Raw genomic sequence first — 18,813 nt, 5'->3', positions numbered from 1 at the left:
AATTCTAAAAAAAATTTGGAACAGTAGCTAAAAGTGGCCAGTTAGGAAAGTACAATTGCAACACCAGGCTTTGGGCGTGAAACAGGTTGCATCATTGATGAGATTGCGTACACTGAATGTATGCATCGCAGTGCGCCTGCATCACAGTCCTTGTACGCGAATGCCCCACAGCGATCGGGACTGTGACTATGCAGACCCATTGCAGAGTGATTGGCAGGAAGTACCATTTGGGGTTGGTGACGGTGGATTGGTCGAGGAAACATAGGATTGTCAGTGCGTTTGAACACCGTTGCAGGGGCATGCATAAATTAGCCACAACGATGGTATACGCAGCTTGAGTACTCACTGTGTACAGGAAAGTTAGCAATATATAAGTGAAGTCTGACCTGCTGTAAATGTGCGTGTGACTCCGATGTACTTCAATGTTACCGATGTTTTGGCTGGATTGCAAGGTATTACGGATGTACGAGAGGGGAAGCGGGTGTCTGCATGTTGGCCGTGCAAGTGTTTTGCGATTGCAATTAGCATACTCTCGCAGGAGACATGTGTTCGCAATTGCAGCTGTGATGGCATCAGCGATCCAACCGGATTCAGGCCCTGTGTGCACTAAGGTTCACCATGGCCTGAGAGACTCTGAAGTAGCAAAAGTTATTTACATTCCACTGACTCCCTAATCAGCCACTACTAAGTGTGCCCTAGAAACTTCCCTGAAAACAGCCACATATTAAAGTCATAGCCCCCACTTACTCATAGTGACAGCAACTAAAGCTTCAATACGTTATACAAAACAACAGTGCATAAAGGGCCTGATTCAAGGATGGACGCTAATTTTGCACAGACCACAGCTGCAAAAATATGCTAGTAGTTCCAGGCATTACCCGAGCATAGGCACGCCCACTGCTGTCTTCTCATCTGCATACATCATCGCTTACCAGCGTAATATTGGTAACATCGACCAGCAATGCCGCCCTAGCGGCAGGTCTGGCCTATCTCAGATACAGTGTCTCTCCTAACACATAGAGAGCTCTCATGACGCGTATGTGATCATAATGGCTAATATATGCACGCCCATGTAACAGTGTTTAAAGTTAAGACACACCAGCGTTACCTTCCCTAAACGCTGGCTGTCACTCACTTTGCAAATGTGTTCTCTGTTTTTGCAGAATCACAAGACTATCGCATTGCGTGCGCAGAGCACCTTTGTGCAATAACAAAAATTGCTCGTTGTGCATAAGAATCGCTGTCGCATCTCTCCCTGAATCAGTCTCACAGTTTACATTCACTTATTTGGAAGAATTTGATTGCCTGCTAACATACCAGATCAATTACCCCCCGAAATGACCCAGCAGCAGGAATAACCCCCAAATGCCCATACATTCTTTATGGTGCATCAGCTTCACCACTATGGCCCGTATTCAATTAGAGGCGAAAATCACAGATCGCAGCTTTTCACCTGCTCGGAACTTATCTCCAAATTCAATTCCAGACGGTTTTCGGCTAAGGAGAAAGTGAATAGCAGGTGAAAAGAAGTGCAACATTTTTATTTTGGGGTGCAAAATAGTTTTATTTGGGCTATTGGAACACATCTACATTGATCCCCAATGTTAGTGCATCTTTTTGGGGGGTACACACTGATTTCCACATTTCAGACACTACTTTCTGCCTGTTCCGCATTCGCCGCTTGCCGTTTTCACCTGGTTTGAAATTTAATAGGGCAAATAGCGGGGATGCGCACGATAAGTTTTCGTGTAAAAAACACGTGATGTCGGCAAAAAGTGGGCAGATGGAACTTTGTCGCTGAGGCAAAACGAATTGATAAAGCGCCCTATGTGTTAGCGCAACTTCATTATTTTCATCTTTTCTCCTTATTCAGTGTTTTAGTATTATCACACTATGGCATACATGCCTACTCTCCCGGGAGTCGCGTCAGGCTCCCAATTTCCGGGTAACCCCCCGCATCCCCGGAAAGAGTAGGCAAATCCCCCGCATCCCACCCACTTCCTAGTGAAGTGGGCAAGATGGCAGATTTTAAGAGAAATTTGCGGGTCAATATGGAGGGGGCGAGGCTAAATGATGCATTTGGCATCATTTAGCCCAGCCCCCTCCTCTCGGACTTGCAAATTGTGGGGGTTTCCTGTAAAGAGGGTGGGCCCAATGATGGCAATAGTCTGGCCCTGCCCCCCGAGGATGAGAGCAGCAGGTCATCTCCGGTGGCTCCCGGGAAAGGTGCCCTGCAAAGTAGGTAAGTGTGCACTGTGGGCCTGATTCAATAATGAACGCAAGCAGCTTTGCAATTCCGTCCTTGATGATATGCTAATACAGCAGGAGGCAACAGGCAACACGACCTCCTGCATACATTACTTATCCGAGCTGTATTGTTAGCGTTCCCGCTAGGCTGTCTTAGCGGGGCGCGGCGCCCTGCCCTCCTTCTGGAGGGCAAAAAGCACCCTGCCCTCCAGGAGGAGGGCAAAAAGCGCCCTGCCCTCACAGCCTGCGGGTGCCGTTCTCACCCGCGGGATGCAGTGTCCCGCGGGTGGAGAAACATGCGGTTACCCGGTCACCGCCGGAGAATAGACGCCAGGCGCATGCGCCCGTCATCTATTCTCCCTTTCTGCAGCGCTTGGGGGCTGCCCGGCATGTCCGTAAGCGCCGGGCACGCCCCCAAGTATGACGAAAAGGGGACGCGTCTTATAGACATGCCCCCTTTTCATGACCACGCCCCCTTTCCACAAGGTTGCCCTCTCTAGCTCCGGCTCAATGCCTGCCGCCGGAGCTAGAGTGAACACTACATTATACAAGCATCAAATAATCTGCGGGTACAGCGGCCGGTTAAGTGACCTTTGGGGTCATACAAGCCATCCACCGCAGTTACCAAAAGAGGAGATCCTGGCCTCTTCCTTCCCCCCTCAACAGCAGGGACACGCCTCCATAACGGGAAACCGAGGCCGTCACCGCCCCCAAATGGCAGTAGACTTCCAATCACTGACAGTCCGCTGCCAATCTGTGTGCGTTCATGCAGGACCCATTCTGCATATGCCCAGTGCAGGTCAGGCGCCTGTGCAGATTCCCGACCATCAGGAATCTGCGTTCAGAAGTGCCCTAGTGTGCAATGCTGAACCAGTCCCTATGGACTTTGTGCAACTTTCTTTTTTAGTTGTCTCTTTATGTTCTCTTGTCCAATGTAAGAAGAGTATACTGTGTATCTATAATTATTACATTTAGTAGTTCTCTTCTGCTTTACAGTGATGATGCTGTTTTTGGGTGGTAGAATGTTGAGCTCATAGGGTCACAGATACCGGTCATATGTTAACATTAGTTGATTACTTGCTTATCAAAATAACAAAAACAACTAGATGATTACTTTTAGTGAGTCACAGCAGACTTATAGTAGGTACAGTGGTTGTTCGGTGAGTATTGGAAAGCGGGCAATGGGCTTTAATTACAAAGCAACAGGTTTTATAGGCATTTGCTTCTTCGCGGGTTGGGGCTGAAAATTTAAAGCAGCACTAATTTTCAAAATAAAGCCCCATGAGCTTTATACGAAATGTTAGTGCCACTTTAAATTTTCAGCTCCAATCCAACGAACAGAGCTGGCCTGTAAAACCTGCTACTTCATCACTATAGCCCATTGTCTTGCTGATGTAAATTGTTTGAGGCATTGTGTAATGACAATATACAGAATTAAGTGGCGCTTTTTGATGAATTTAACACAAACACTGTCACAAATATTGTGAAATTATATAGACCATATAGGTCACTTTAATAAAAATGTTAGACACTAAAATCGATAAGAACTATATGGTTAATAAGCAAATGTATACATTAGGTACAGACCACAAAAACACACTTCCTGTTAATGTATGTGCCAAATATTGGGGGAAAGAATGCACAATAATGTTACTTGAATCATTTAGAAATGTATGAAGTCCAAAGGCAAGGACACTGGATGAAATCGTGACACACCAAATTTAGTGTATAGTTCAAATGGCCAGGGTATAGTTACCAGATCCTAATACCGATAGGAGGATGCTCCTATTGACATACAATGGTATGCTGCACTTGGAGTCCTCCAAAATATACGGCAGGGTCTGTTGAAAAATCCAGATCTTTGAGAATGGACAAAAGTGCAAGAAGTGTCCCCAGGCAAACAAAATATTCCAGGAAGATGGATCCAAATTGGTCATTCCAATCGTTGTGTGTGTGTGGACACTTGGCAGATGAGGAGATACTCCAGTGGTCTCCTTGGTGGTCTCCTAACGTGTTTTGCTGTATCAGCTAACAGCTTTTTCAAAGGTGTAAACTCATGTGGTCAGTGGGGCTTTTTTATACCCCTTACCTGATCTCAGTGCTAATTAGCACCTGCATACAATTGACAACTCATTTATTAATACAACAACAAAAAATTAAAAATATATAATGGAGGCAGACCCATTTAATACATGTTATCCGAATATATATAAAAGAAAGATTAATAATGTATAGATCGTTTTATATTAAAGATATATTACCTGATCCTCTATGGTCGATATATTGATGACATAATTATTATTTGGGATGGGGATCACCAGTCTGCACTTGATTTTGTCACTCATCTTAATTGCAATGGATATAACCTAAAATTCACACATGATTATCACAAAGATCAGATTAATTTCTTAGATTTGACTCTAGAAATTAAAAATAATAAAATATGTACCTCCAACTATATAAAAGAGGTGGGAATAGATGCATATCTACACTTCAATAGTGCTCACTACCCCCCATGGAAGATGAATATCCCTAAAGGGCTACTTCTCCGATTAAGACGGAATTGCTCTGAGTTAGCAATTTTTGAGAGACAAGCAAATGGGATGTTAGATGCCTTTCGACAACGAGGCTATCCAGATTCCCTCCTCGAGAAAGCTCTTGAGGAAGTAAAATCTATAAATAGAAAAACACTTTTAGAACAAAGAACTAAAAAGATACCTCCCAATGAGACTTCTGGAAATAGAGAAATCGCTTTCATTTCAACATACAATAATCAATGTATAGAAATTAAAAATATTGTAAAGAAGAATTACAATATTTTGAAACAAGATCGTATGTTGAATGATCTTATTCCCAATACACCTGTTTTTATATTTAAGAAAAACAGATCTCTAAAACCTTACTAGCCCCTAGTTTTTTAAAATCTCCAAACAACAAAGAAGAAGATGTTCAGATTATCCCCTGGTTACCAACTAAACCAAATGCGGGGGTAATAGGTGTTTGACTTGCAATCATGCAGTTAATAAAACAACAATTGTTAAAACATGTATAGAAGTTAAAGACTATACAATTGATAGTTTTATTAATTGCAATACAAAGTTCGTTGTATATATGCTCTCTTGTGCATTTAATTACAAATATATTGGTAGAACCACTAGAAAATTAAAACATCGATTCCTAGAACATCGCAGAAATATTATTAAGAAGATACGGTCTCATAGTGTCTCTAGACACTTTTGTGATGTTCATAATGGAGATCCAACTAGTTTACAAGTGATTGGTATTGAATTTATTCCATCTACCAACAGAGGGGGAGATAGGTTTAGGAACCTATGTAGACAGGAGGTATTCTGGATGTTCCAGATGAATTCAATTCATCCAGAGGGTCTCAATGAGGCGGTTGAGTTGAATATGGTTATATAACTCACCACTCAAGATATTTATTCAAACATTCCTGTCTTTCATATCGACACTCTTGGTGAAACATGTTGTATTTTTTTGTTCGTATCTATGCCCCCTGATTAGTGAGAATAGGGTTCTTCTATATACATGCAGATGTGTATATGTGTGTGAGTATATGTATGTGTAGATGTACATATGTATATGGAATTTCTCAGATTATCATATTATATCAACATCAATACATCTGAACATCATTCATCTTGTGGTCTCTTTCAGTTGATATTATTGATTGAAAGAGGAATTATATGCATATAGATTTATACATATGGCTCTGTGTTTTGAAGGCATTCTATATGCCGATGTGGAACTACATTTCCCAAGATGCAGGGCAGTAAGGGATGGCTAGTACAACTTGTAGATTTATGTTATGTTATGTAAATAAAACTCTATATAGCCTCTGGCTCTGTATGTAAAATAGTGATACATCATTCATATTTATAAATAATTATAACGCATATATGAGTGTGTCATTCGTTTTATTCTTTGTATTCAGATAGAACTACATTTCCCAGGATGCTAGATTATGAGAGATGCCCTATGAGAACTGCGATCATGGCGATCGCTTGGTCACGTGATCGCGGCATTGATCACACGGCCGGACGAGAACCACGTGGTATACACTCGATAATATGGAGCATAATAGCTAGAGATAGATACGTCATTATGACGTGGATTAACACTTCCTGAATATAGAACCTTCCCCCTAATCACGTGACCTTTGCCAGATCACATGACCAGGACATACTCTGAATACAGATTCTTCCCCATAGTCACATGATGGCATTTAGATCACGTGACTGGGATTGGAATGCAGGAAGTAATATAATCAGATAATATATCTTTAATATAAAACGATCTATACATTATTAATCTTTCTTTTATATATATTCGGATAACATGTATTAAATGGGTCTGCCTCCATTATATATTTTTTATCTTTTCTTGTTGTATTAATAAATGAGTTGTCAATTGTATTCAGGTGCTAATTAGCACTGAGATCAGGTAAGGGGTATAAAAAAGCCCCAATGACCACATGAGTTTACACCTTTGAAAAAGCTGTTAGCTGATACAGCAAAACGCGTAAGGAGACCACCAAGGAGACCACTGGAGTATCTCCTCATCTGCCAAGTGTCCACACACACACAACGATTGGATTGACCAACTTGGATCCATCTTCCTGGAATATTTTGTTTGCCTGGGGACACTTCCTGCACTTTTGTCCATTCTCAAAGATCGTGATTTTTCAACAGACCCTGCCGTATATTTTGGAGGACTCCAAGTGCAGCATACCATTGTATGTCAATAGGAGCATCCTCCTATCGGTATTAGGATCTGCTAACTATACCCTGGACATTTGAACTATACACTAAATTTGGTGTGTCACGATTTCATCCAGTGTCCTTGCCTTTGGACTTCATACATTTCTAAATGATTCAAGTGACATTATTGTGCATTCTTTCCCCCAATATTTGGCATATACATTAACAGGAAGTGTGTTGATGTGGTCTGTACCTAATGTATACATTGGCTTATTAACCATATAGTTCTTATCGATTTTAGTGTCTAACATTTTTATTAAAATGACCTATATGGTCTATATAATTTTAACAATATTTGTGACAGTGTTTGTGTTAAATTCATCAAAAAGCGCCACTTAATTCTGTATATTGTTTGTTTTCTATTGGGCCTGACTAGCCCTTCTTTAGTGGCAGCTAGAATTAACCACTCATTACAGCGCCTGTATCCAATCTTTTGGTATTTCTTATTGTGTAATGACAGACTGTAGCAGCTGTGTGATTAATTGTGAAGCATATTATATATGTTGCTCCATTGTATCAATGTTGTTTTATTATCTTTCATGACTAGTTGAATAAATCACATTGCTCATATACTACCATGACACACTATACATTGCATTCTCATGCATTTGTATGTTTTTTCTCACTATTTATAGTGTAATGCTCAGTCTGAATTTAAAAATCCATCTGTGTTTTATCATCAGGAAAACCCTTTAATAATTTACCCAGCATTAACGCTGCTGTAGCCAATATAGTTGTTTCCATACTACTCGGTCATAGATTTGAATATGACGATCCAACCATACTGAGGCTCATGAGATTAACTAATGAAAACGTGAAGCTCCTGGGAAGCCCTATGGTCAGGGTAAGTGTCCTCACGCTGTCAGATTTTTAAAGATGTCCAATTTATTCTTCTTATCTTCATATTTCTTCAGTTAATTATATACTAATATTTTGGACCCGTCGTGTGCCAGGTTGCTAGCTAATGCACAGGAATTTTTCTTCTGTCTTCACACACCGTCCTATCTCTTCATCTATTCCTCCCATCTCCCCTTATTCTTCCCTCTATTTCTCCTATATCCCCCTATTCCTCCCATCTCCCCTTAATTTTTCCTGTATTCCTCCTGTCTCCTCCTATTCTTGTAACTGTTATGCCCACCTCCCCCTATTCCTATTACCCCCCTTAACTTATCCAGTCCCCCTCTATTCTTCCCCCTATTTCTCCAATCTCCTTCAGTCTTCCCCCTTTTACTTCTGTCTCCAACTTTTCTTGTCACTATTACTCTCTACTCCCTCTATCCCTCCTGTATTCCTCAATTCTTTCCTTATTCCTCCTATATCCCCTATTTCTCCCATCTCCCCATATTCTTCACCTTTCTCCTTCAGTCTCCCACTATTCTTCCCTGTAGTTCTCCCATCTTCTCAGATTCTTGTCCTCATTCCTCCCTCTCCTTCATTCTTCCTATATCCTCCTATTTCTCCAGTCTTCCCTCTATTCTGATGATGGCTCCAACTGTCCCCCTCCCCTGCCCACAGCCCACCCACGAGCCAGCAATGCCCCCACCTGCAATCTGCCAGCCCCACCTCTCTCCTGCCTCAACTGTTTTCTGACAATGTCAATCTGACAACTGTGCTGCGTACACCTCCCTCAATATCCCTGTGTCTCTGCATTAATCACTAAGAGCTCTGTGAGAAAGGGGGGGGGGGCGGGGGGGGCAATAGCTCCCCCCATTTATTTATTATTTATATATTAACAGTTTCTTATATAGCGCAGCATATTCCGTTGCGCTTTACAATTGGAACATTAATAGAACAAAACTGGGTAATAACAGACAGATATATAGGTAGGAAGGCCCTGCTCGCAAGCTTACAATCTATAAGGAAATAGGCATTGCTTACCAAGGATAGGTGCTATATACTGCAATTTGGTCCAGCCAGACTGCAGAGTTTCTTGGTGGGCTGCATGATCCAGTCACACAGGAATATCGGCCAAATGTCAGGAGGATGTGAAAGAAAGACAGTGTGTGAGGTTATGTGTGGACTGTGAAAGGGGATGTAATTAGACATGGAAGCTATGAATGTTATGTGGGCGGTTACGGAATCTGATAAGCTTGCCTGAAGAGGTGGGTTTTCAGGGAACGCTTGAAGGATTGGAGACTAGATGTAAGTCTTATTGTGCGTGGTAAGGCATTCCATAGAGTCGGTGCTGCCCGAAGAAAGTCCTGTAACCGTGAATGGGAGCAAGTAATGCATGGGGATGAGAGACGCAGATCTTGTGCTGAGCGGAGGTCGGGTTGGGAGATATTTTGAGATGAGTGAAGAGATGTATGTTGGTGTGGTTTGGTTAATGGCCTTATGTGTAAGTAAAAGTCTTTTGTATTGAATACGGTAGAAGATCGGCAACCAATGGAGGGACTGACAGAGCGGGGCAGCAGACAAACGTTTAGAAAGGAAGATAAGCCTTGCAGCTGTATTAATAATGGATTGTAATAGCGATAGCCTATTTTTGGGAAGACCAGTAAGGAGACTATTGCAATAGTCTATGCGGGAAATAATGAGTGCATGGATCAGAGTTTTTGCAGTGTCTTGTGTGAGATATGGTCGAATTTTGGATATGTGTTTTAGATGTATGTAACATGATTTTAAGACAGATTGAATGTGGGGAACAAAAGACAGTTCAGAGTCAAGGATGATACCTAGGCAGCGAGCTTGTGGAGCAGGATGGATTGTCCAGTTATCAACCGAGATCGAGAGATCAGGTTGGTAACTGTTATTGGCAGGTGGAAATATAATTAATTCTGTTTTAGAAATATTAAGTTTCAGGTAGTGAGATGACATCCAAGATGAAATGGCAGAAAGACATTCAGTGACACAGACCAATACAAATGGTGATCTATCTGGGGAGGATAGGTAGATTTGAGTATCATCTGCATACAAATGGTACTGAAATCCAAAAGAGCAGATTAGTTTGCCAAGCGAGGTAGTATAGATTGAGAATAACAAAGGACCCAAGACAGAGCCTTGTGGTACTCCAACTGATAGAGGTAGCAAAGAGGAGGCAGAGCCAGAAAAATGAACAGTAAAAGAGCGATCAGATAAGTAGGAAGAGAACCATGAAAGAGCTGTGTCCTTAAGACCTAGGGATTGTAGTGTTTGTATGAGGAGAGAGTGGTCAACAGTGTCAAAAGCAGCAGAGAGATCTAGAAGAATTAGGAGTGAGTAATGGCCTTTAGCCTTGGCAGTGACCAGATTATTTACTACCTTAGTCAGTGCTGTCTCTGTGGAGTGTTGAGAACGAAAGCCAGACTGAAGTGGGTCCAATAAGTTGTGTGAGTTTAGAAAGTGTGTGAGGAGGGTGTAGACAAGTCTCTCAAGTATCTTGGAGAGGCATGGGAGCTGGGAGATAGGACGGTAATTTGAGAGAGTGTTGGGGTCAGAATTTTGTTTTTTCAGAATGGGTGTAATCACTGCATGCTTGAACAGTGATGGAAAGATGCCAGTAGTGAGAGACAGATTGCAGATTTTAGTTAGGGTTGGAATGAGCACAGGAGACAGATCTTTACTCAGTTGTGAGGGTATAGGATCTAGAGGAGAGGTAGTAGAGTAGGAGGATGAGAAGAGTGTAGATACTTCATCTTCATTTGTGAGGTCAAATGAAGAGAATGAGCCAGAGGGTTCAGGTAGGGAATTGAGCAGGTCACTAGCTGAGGAAGAGCATACCATTTCATTTCGGATCTTATCAATCTTGTCCTTAAAATAGGAAGCAAGATCATGCGCACTGATAGTAGCAGGTGGGTTGGGTGAGGGATGGGTAAGAAGTAGTTTAAATGTCTTAAAAAGTCGCTTGGGGTTAGAGGCTTGAGCAGAGATAAGAGATTGGAAATATGTTTGTTTGGCAGCTTCCAGAGCAGCACGATAAGAGTTGTAGATAGTCTTATATGTGAGGAAGTCACTTGGAGTACGAGACTTTCGCCACTGATGTTCTACTTTACGTGAGAGTTTTTGTAGATGCCTTGTTAAGTTAGAATGCCACGGTTGATGTCTAAGTCTACGTGGTGTGTGATGGGTAGCTGGAGCTACTTCATTGAGGGCTTTTACTAGAATCTGGTTTAGGTGTGATGCAGCAGTCTCAGGAGAAGTGAACGTAGAAATTGGTGAAAGTTGTTGTTGTAGAGAGGTAGATATTTGTTGAAAGCTAAAAGCATTAATATTTCTACGGGTTTTAGGAGGCTTGGGTGATTTCAATGACATAGAGGTTGATGTAATGGAGGAGAGTGTGCAGGTGATAAGGTTGTGATCTGAGAGAGGGAAAGGAGAATTAGTGAAATCAGAAACTGAGCATAGTCTGGTAAATACAAGATCAAGTCAGTGGCCCTCCTGATGAGTAGAGGAGTCAGTCCATTGGGAGAGGCCAAGGGAGGAGGTTATAGAGAGTAGTCTGGAGGCATTAGGTGATTGTGGATAGTCAATGGGCATATTGAAGTCACCCATAATGATGGTGGAGATGTCTGGGGATAGGAAGTGAGGGAGCCAGGCAGAAAAATGTTCCAGAAATTGTTGAGGTGGCCCATGTGGGCGATAGCAGCAACTCGCATAGTGAAAGGGGTGAAAGTCATGATAGAATGTACTTCAAATGATGTAAATGTGAGTGAAGGTACCTGTGGGAGAACTGTGTATGTGAAAGATTGGGAGAGTAATAGTCCTACCCCACCTCCTTTACAATTACTAGGCCTGGAGGTGTGTGAGAAGTGTAGGTCACCATGTGAAAGTGCAGCAGGGGAGACAGTGACATTTTAGTGACTTGGAGGGCACAGGGAGGCACGCAATGTTTATGAGGTTAGCTGGATTTATAGTTCGTTGTGGGTGTGGCATGTGGGTCGGGCCTGGATTTGGTGATATGTCACCAGCTAATAGAAGCAGCAGGAGAGAAATACAAATATAGTTGTGGGATTTGTCTGAAAGTTTTTTATGCAGACAGGTTGTGGATGTTATTGTCAGTGTGTATAGATAAGTTAAAAGCTCGTGTGTGTTTGTAAGAGGAGAGTAGATTAATGAGGTAGCAATATGTACAGAAGGATGAGCTGCAGGGAGAGTAAAGGATGTAGTAGTTTTAGAGATGATTCCATGGAGTGAGATTATTAAGAGAAGTTTTTGATACATTGTTTTCTCTCAAAACATTAAAAAATATACAAAACACAAACTACTGGTAAGGAATGATATTGTAATTACCTGGTCTTAGATGTTGTTCAACATTTGTTCAACTGTTGTATAACTGTTACATAAATTACACTTGGTGTTCTAATACCCTCAGTGCTTATAATACGCGGCTGCCATCGTCATCCACGGCTGCCGCAATACTGATTCTAAACTTATAGTAAGTCTGATTGCGACATGCTACAGCTGAGGACAAATGCTCACTAATCAAAGGAGAAATTTAGCATTTGGTTCAACTCCATTGCACAACTGTAGGGACAGAAATGAAGCCCATTATATATTAATGTAAAAGATTTGCTCTATATTCTGATGCTTTATGACGGGAAAAACAACACTAAAAGTCATCTGTATTTCTGCCACAGTAAAGTTTAATATTTGCAGAGTGCAGCAACATTGTTACAACTTTGTAACAGTAGTTATACTGTATATATTCAATTATTTACAATAGAGAACTAACATTTTGAGCTCATATAGGCTAAACATTAAAGGAATATTTTGATTAGTTTTCAACATACAACAGCAGAAAAGATAATAACAATAAACTGCATCTTATTATGAATGGGGATATTTTATGACAGAAATTGGGGCAGATGTATAGCGGAACAGAAGGCCATTGGCGGAGTTTTCACACTGTGCATTCTCCAGGACCAAGCTTATGCAAATTTGGGCAATGCAGAGTTGCAAACATTTCAGTCACATCTGCGGGTAAAGGGGCATAACTGAGATGGAATGGTGCACATTGGCTAATGCTGGGCACACACTTGTCGAAATATTGTTAGTTTGTTGGATGAATGATGCATCGCCTGGGCATCGGTGGGTGTGTCATTCAATGACATATCAGATTGGCCCTGCAGCACAGCCAATGCCTATATTGGTGGGTGCATCTGCCTGCCGCCCACCCATACACTTGCAGTGCGATCACACACGCAGTGCAATGCATGCTGGATCAGGCCCTGTGAGCGGTGTTTCACTGCGTCTGCAATGTGAATAAGAAGCAACATTTAAAAAAGAAAAAGACGGTACACTACACTCGTCTCAGTCACGCCGGGCGTCTTGTGACGTATGGCATATAGACGATAGGTGAATGAGGACACATCTGTAGACACTGATTGGTTACTTTGGGCAACTTCTATACTGGTCCTCTTTAGGTTTGACACACCTCCCCCTCAGTGCTCAAAAACTGCTAACCAGGGTTGTGTTTAGTTTCTTTTCTTTTTTTTCTTTTCTTTTTTCTAAACCTGATCTAATTTTTTACACTATAAGCCTTATGACAATGTCACACGAGTGTTACATGTAACATGGTATGATTAAAATGACCATTTATTCCTACTTGAAGTTGTACAACAGTTATCCCTCACTGATTGGCTGGCTTCCCGGGTCGCATAGAAAAATATTTGAAAACAACAATGAATTGGAGGAATTTATAAAAGTGAAATTTACAAAACAGAAGGAAGAGCTGGACATACACGATCAGAGGAATCTCATTGACTCATTCCTTGCAAAGCAACAAGAGGTACCATATGCAATATATTTATGTGCACTGTTGGCTTTAACTCCTTTTTTTTCTACTGGTATGGTGCAAGCACATATGTAAGGATGGAATCCAGTACAATCGCCATACAGGGTCCTCAAGTATTATATTCTTATCTCGCCTTTGTTGATGCTGTTTAATCTGCTGTGAAGATGAGAGACATTTTTAGCAAAAATTCCAAACTCTGCCTGATTCAGCATGGATCACAATCGCAACAGCGTAACCAGATCGGCCGATGGTGCCAACTGCGCATGTGCATTGCAATCGCCCTGCTATCGCGCACATAACCTTCGCAGAGTGAGTGACGGGATGTCAGCGTTTGGGGGTGGTGACGGGGGAGTGGTTGGAGAAACGCAGGCGTGCCAGTCTGTTTGAATGCCGCTACATAGGCGTGAAGTTCTAGTATAATTCGCTTCTTCTGTTTTCTTAATTGGTCAAATTAATGGGTGATCTACTGGTTTGGTACTACCCAGCAATATACTACCCATGAGGAGATTCACTAACTATTACAGACAGTTTAATAAATTACTTATTGGGACGCAGCTGCTGTGTGAAAATATGTAAAAGCAGCAGGGGGCGTCTGCAGTCAGAGACACTCGCTGCCAGCTTCTGTGATTAGCTGCTGCATCTGACGGAGCAGCATTGGATCATCGGTGTAAATGTCGGTCATCTGAGTAGCCCCCAAGTTACTAGACGATGTTTTTACGCTACTGGGGCAAGTGAAGCTGCATCGGAAACTAAAATCCTCTGGCCTCCACACGCCTATTAAATGGCACATTCCAGTTTGTAGAACGTTCCACGTCGCCACCCCCCACTCCCAAATGGCTGCCTACTGTCACTCATCTAATGTCTGCAGCCACACTGTGCAGTTCTGCAAACATCAAAGATCTCAGAATTAGATTCAGAGACATCTACGAATTAGGCCCATACTGTAGTCCCAACAAAAGATCCTGGGTAATAAGTAGCAATTTACACAATGAAAACTTGTCATAAGAAATGTATAGAGGTGGGTGTTAAAGGTAATGCCATACTCTGGAATTAACAAATGGATACAGCTGCACCTACTGTATACCATTGAGGACCTTCTGTATTGCATTTGCCTTGACACATTCACTCAATTCCTGGTGTACCAGGGGAAGGACATTTATTTATTATGCTTCTAGGGGTGGCCTATTGACTTATTGTGATTGGTTCCAGGTGGGTTTATAAAGCAGGTACAGTAGAAGCACATACTCATTGCCAGTGATAGCATATTCTCTTTTGGCCTGTGTGTTGGTTCCTGTTATTCTGATAGTTTCAGACTATGCTCATTTTTTCAATTCTGCCTGCCATCTGTTTTGGCTTCTTATTTTTCTTGTCTGACACCTGCCCTAACCTCAGTAGATTTCTGTTTATGATTTTATGCCACCTGTCATGACCCTTTGCCAGTTTACAGTACTTTTATGATTTCATGCCACCTGCCATAACTATAAGCATTGTGACCATTGCTAATCTACTGCATTTTAGCACAAATTTGTACCTGACTCTTTTATTTTGTATCACCATTTTGTTTATTACACCTTGTTGGCCTGGTGTATTTATCTGTCATTAGTTACTTAGTAGGTTCTACTTCCATTATCCTATTATTTGCTTCAGCTACTAGTAAACTTAAACTACCACACATAAAAGAACTGGGGCAACCATGGTGATTAGACCCCATGATTTGACTACAGCATAATATTACTGATACTCAACGATTAGGCAGAACGTTTTTTTTTTTTTTATTCCTGGACTTTATGAATATCCAAAATATTGTTTTGGTTAAAAACATTTTTCCATTTATATTATGCAGGGAAAGCCAGAATCTACCTTGTATTACCACAACAACAACCTAGTCACACTGGTCAACAATCTGTTTATTGCTGGGATGGAGACCACCTCAACTACTCTGCGATGGGGCCTCCTGCTAATGATGAAGTACCCCAAAATCCAAAGTAAGAAATGAGTATGAAAAATTATGAAAATGTTATTTTGGCTTCTAAGCTGGCTGTGTCATATAATCTGATGTGCTGTTTCTGTCACTGAATGACCCTGCTGTGGTGTCATTGTTCTTATGAGATTACTCCTCTCCCTGACAGAAAGAGTGCAAAATGAAATTGAGCGAGTGATCGGATCAGCTCAGCCTCAGTTAGAGCACAGGAAGCAATTTCCGTACACAGACGCCGTCATACATGAGATTCAGCGGTTTGGTGATATCGTCCCGAGTAATCTCCAACATGCAACTACTGCAGACGTCACGTTCAGAGGGTATTTCATTCCAAAGGTGGGTGGAGGCTCTTACTTACTACTACTTTGTTTTTTCCTTACTGTGTATTAATGACTTGCTTCCAAGAAATTGCAGGCACTGCCCTGATGGGGGCAGAGCCCCAGGATTGTCACCTCTCCCCACCTGATAAAGGGCCTGATTCAGTTATGTAGGCTAATCACTCAGCCGCTGCATCTATGTACGAGACTGTATGTTAATATCCTAATGCTGCAGGAAGCATTTTGTGTAGACGCATCCTGCCAGATAATCAAGACACGGCATTGGATCATCTGTGTGACCTTCAGGTGAATGCTGGAAGAAAAGCAAGACATGGCATTTTTGTCTGTTTATAATATTCCATAGAGGAGATGTATCAAGCCTTGGAGAGAGATAGGAGAGAAATTGCCCAAAGCAACCAATCACCCTCTAACTGGTATTTCATAGACTGTGCCAGATAAATGACAGTAAGAAGCTAATTTGTTTGCTTTGGACAAACTCCCCACTGTCTATCTCTAACAAGAAGGCTTCATGCACTACATCTCCCCCTAATGTATTTTCTGTGAAATCCCTGTTTATTGTAACAATAATAATAATAATAATAATAACTACTACATTGAGGGAATCATGATACATAAAGAATTACAAATCATGATATGAAACAAATGGTAAAGATGGCACAACCACAATGAGCTTAGTAGAAGCATTTGGTACAGTACATAAGATTGCGGAATATTAATTGCAGCTGTAGCATGAAGAGAACGGTTATAATCTGTGTGTTCTGTTGTGACAACTCATTAATTATAAAGTTCATTTTCATAACACTTTTTTAATTAAATTATTGTGTATTATAAATTTATACTTTACAGCAGAGGTTTCCAAACTAGGTCCTCAAGGCACCCTAATGGTCCAAGTTTTAAGGATAACCATGCTTGGGCACAGGTGACTTAGTACTTCAGTCAATTTGATTTAACCATCTGTGCTTAGCCTTGGATATCCTTAAAGCCTGAACTGTTAGGGTGCCTTGAGGACCGATTTTGAGAACTTCTGCTCTACAGTTATACCCCTTTTACACCAAAGTCCTGGGTCTGACCCCTTTCATACTGCGGCGACAGCGAGGCTTATCCCTGGATCGACGCCATTCATACGGGACCCGGGTCTGCAGTGACACTGGTCTTCCGGTGTTCCAGTGGACATTTGGAAATTATGTAATAGGCAAGTGCCACTGAAGTCGGCCAATCAGGCAACATGCGGCACGTCATCGTGACCCGCGTTGCGCCTTTTACACTGCAGGGTGACACGGTAATGACCCGTGCCCAGCTCTGCAAGCTAGCAGTGTTGGATCCCCGGGTCACTGGACCCGAGTTGAATCGTTTACATTGACAAAAATGCGTTCAAAAATAGAGGCATCACTTAGTTTGCATAACTCAATTTAAGCATGAATTATTAGTGATTTGGATCTGTTTTTACACCCTAGGGGACCCCCGTTCTCCCAATACTGTCCTCTGCACTGAGAGATAAAGCCTACTTTGAGAAACCAGAACAGTTTTACCCAGAACATTTTCTTGACTCAAAGGGAGATTTCAAGAAGAATGAGGCCTTCATACCATTCTCAATAGGTAACATTCATTAATTTCTTTCTGATGCAACCACTTGTGAAAGATCAGTAATAATGACATTTTATCTGAAGTCTGGAATAATCTTACAGTATACTAGAATTCTAAAATCAGTATACGGTATTCTACAATTTCTCTACAGATCAACAAATTGTTTGAATGTACCCGAGGCCATCGCTGGAAATATATTTGGAACTTGCAGGAAAAGTTGAGATGATGCCCCCTACACATCATTATATCTTACTGCGCCAACCCCAGTCAGTGTCCAACAGGACAGAATACCGACTGTATTAATAGCAATCTAGCAGGTTCAACTGTACTTTTGTATAGTCATTTTATCATTTTTATCATTTACCAAATCCTATAACTGCTATATAAATCCATAATATTAGGGACCTGAGTCACATGCTGTACCAATGTTATTTCTTCTGCACATGCATCTGACTTGTACACCAATCATCGGGTTTCCGTACATTCTGAATCAGTTCCATTGTGTCAGAAACCGTGCCTCTCACATGCTCACCCCTCGCCTCTAGTCAACTGGGAAAAACCATAAGAAGTTGGAACAAAAGAAGTTTGATCATCTGAGCTGCCCCAAATGTAACTAAAATAAATAAACTGATTTGTTACAAAATATTCCGCAATCTGGACTAATATTCTATTGAAACTGTATGTAATGCTGCCTTTTTTTCATATGCTCAAAAATTGTTTCTTATTTATGTATCAACTAGGAAAAAGAAGCTGTGCCGGAGAGAACCTGGCCAAAACGGAGCTGTTTGTGTTCTTCACGACCCTTCTGCAGAACTTCACATTCCAGGCTCCACCTGGAGCTACCCTGGACCTCACGCCTGCAGTAGGTTTTACTAATGCACCTATGCCTCATGAAATCTGCGCCATACCTCGGAGCTAGTCTTGTTTTCAGCCACATTGTTTTTTTATAGAGAGAGGTCATAATTGTTATGAATTGATTCAAAAACTCTGTTAGCCGGTAAATATTTTTAATATGTACTTTGTAGAATAATTATTTTTTTGTGTGTTATTGTCTGAATACTGTACACATTTATGGACTGTGCAAAAAAAAATTGTTTTAAAAAAATTAAATGACCAATATGTCCATTATTCACCTAGTTAAAAAGAAACTACAAATATAAAAAAACTAATAGA

At 41.4% G+C, this 18,813-nt stretch overlaps 1 protein-coding gene across 2 annotated transcripts in view; it reads left to right on the top strand.

Moving 5' to 3' along the window:
* LOC148533756 (cytochrome P450 2K1-like) overlaps nt 1-18,559 on the top strand; it is a 45,334-nt gene extending 26,775 nt beyond the window's left edge. Inside the window, exons 4-9 of one of the 2 annotated variants that reach the window (XM_088467340.1) lie at nt 7,712-7,872; nt 13,558-13,734; nt 15,584-15,725; nt 15,870-16,054; nt 17,511-17,652; nt 18,381-18,559. In XM_088467340.1, the coding sequence (XP_088323466.1) occupies nt 7,712-7,872; nt 13,558-13,734; nt 15,584-15,725; nt 15,870-16,054; nt 17,511-17,652; nt 18,381-18,559 (986 nt within the window). The remainder of the gene's footprint in view (nt 1-7,711; nt 7,873-13,557; nt 13,735-15,583; nt 15,726-15,869; nt 16,055-17,510; nt 17,653-18,380) is intronic. The other variant, XM_088467339.1, reaches the window with a different exon arrangement.
* Nucleotides 18,560-18,813: the final 254 nt, after the last annotated feature.

The sequence above is a fragment of the Taudactylus pleione genome, unplaced genomic scaffold, assembly GCF_031769625.1.
Source record: "Taudactylus pleione unplaced genomic scaffold, aTauple2 ptg000070l, whole genome shotgun sequence".
In the NCBI taxonomy this organism is placed as follows: Eukaryota; Metazoa; Chordata; class Amphibia; order Anura; family Myobatrachidae; genus Taudactylus; species Taudactylus pleione.
This window is presented reverse-complemented; position numbering and strand designations above follow the sequence as displayed.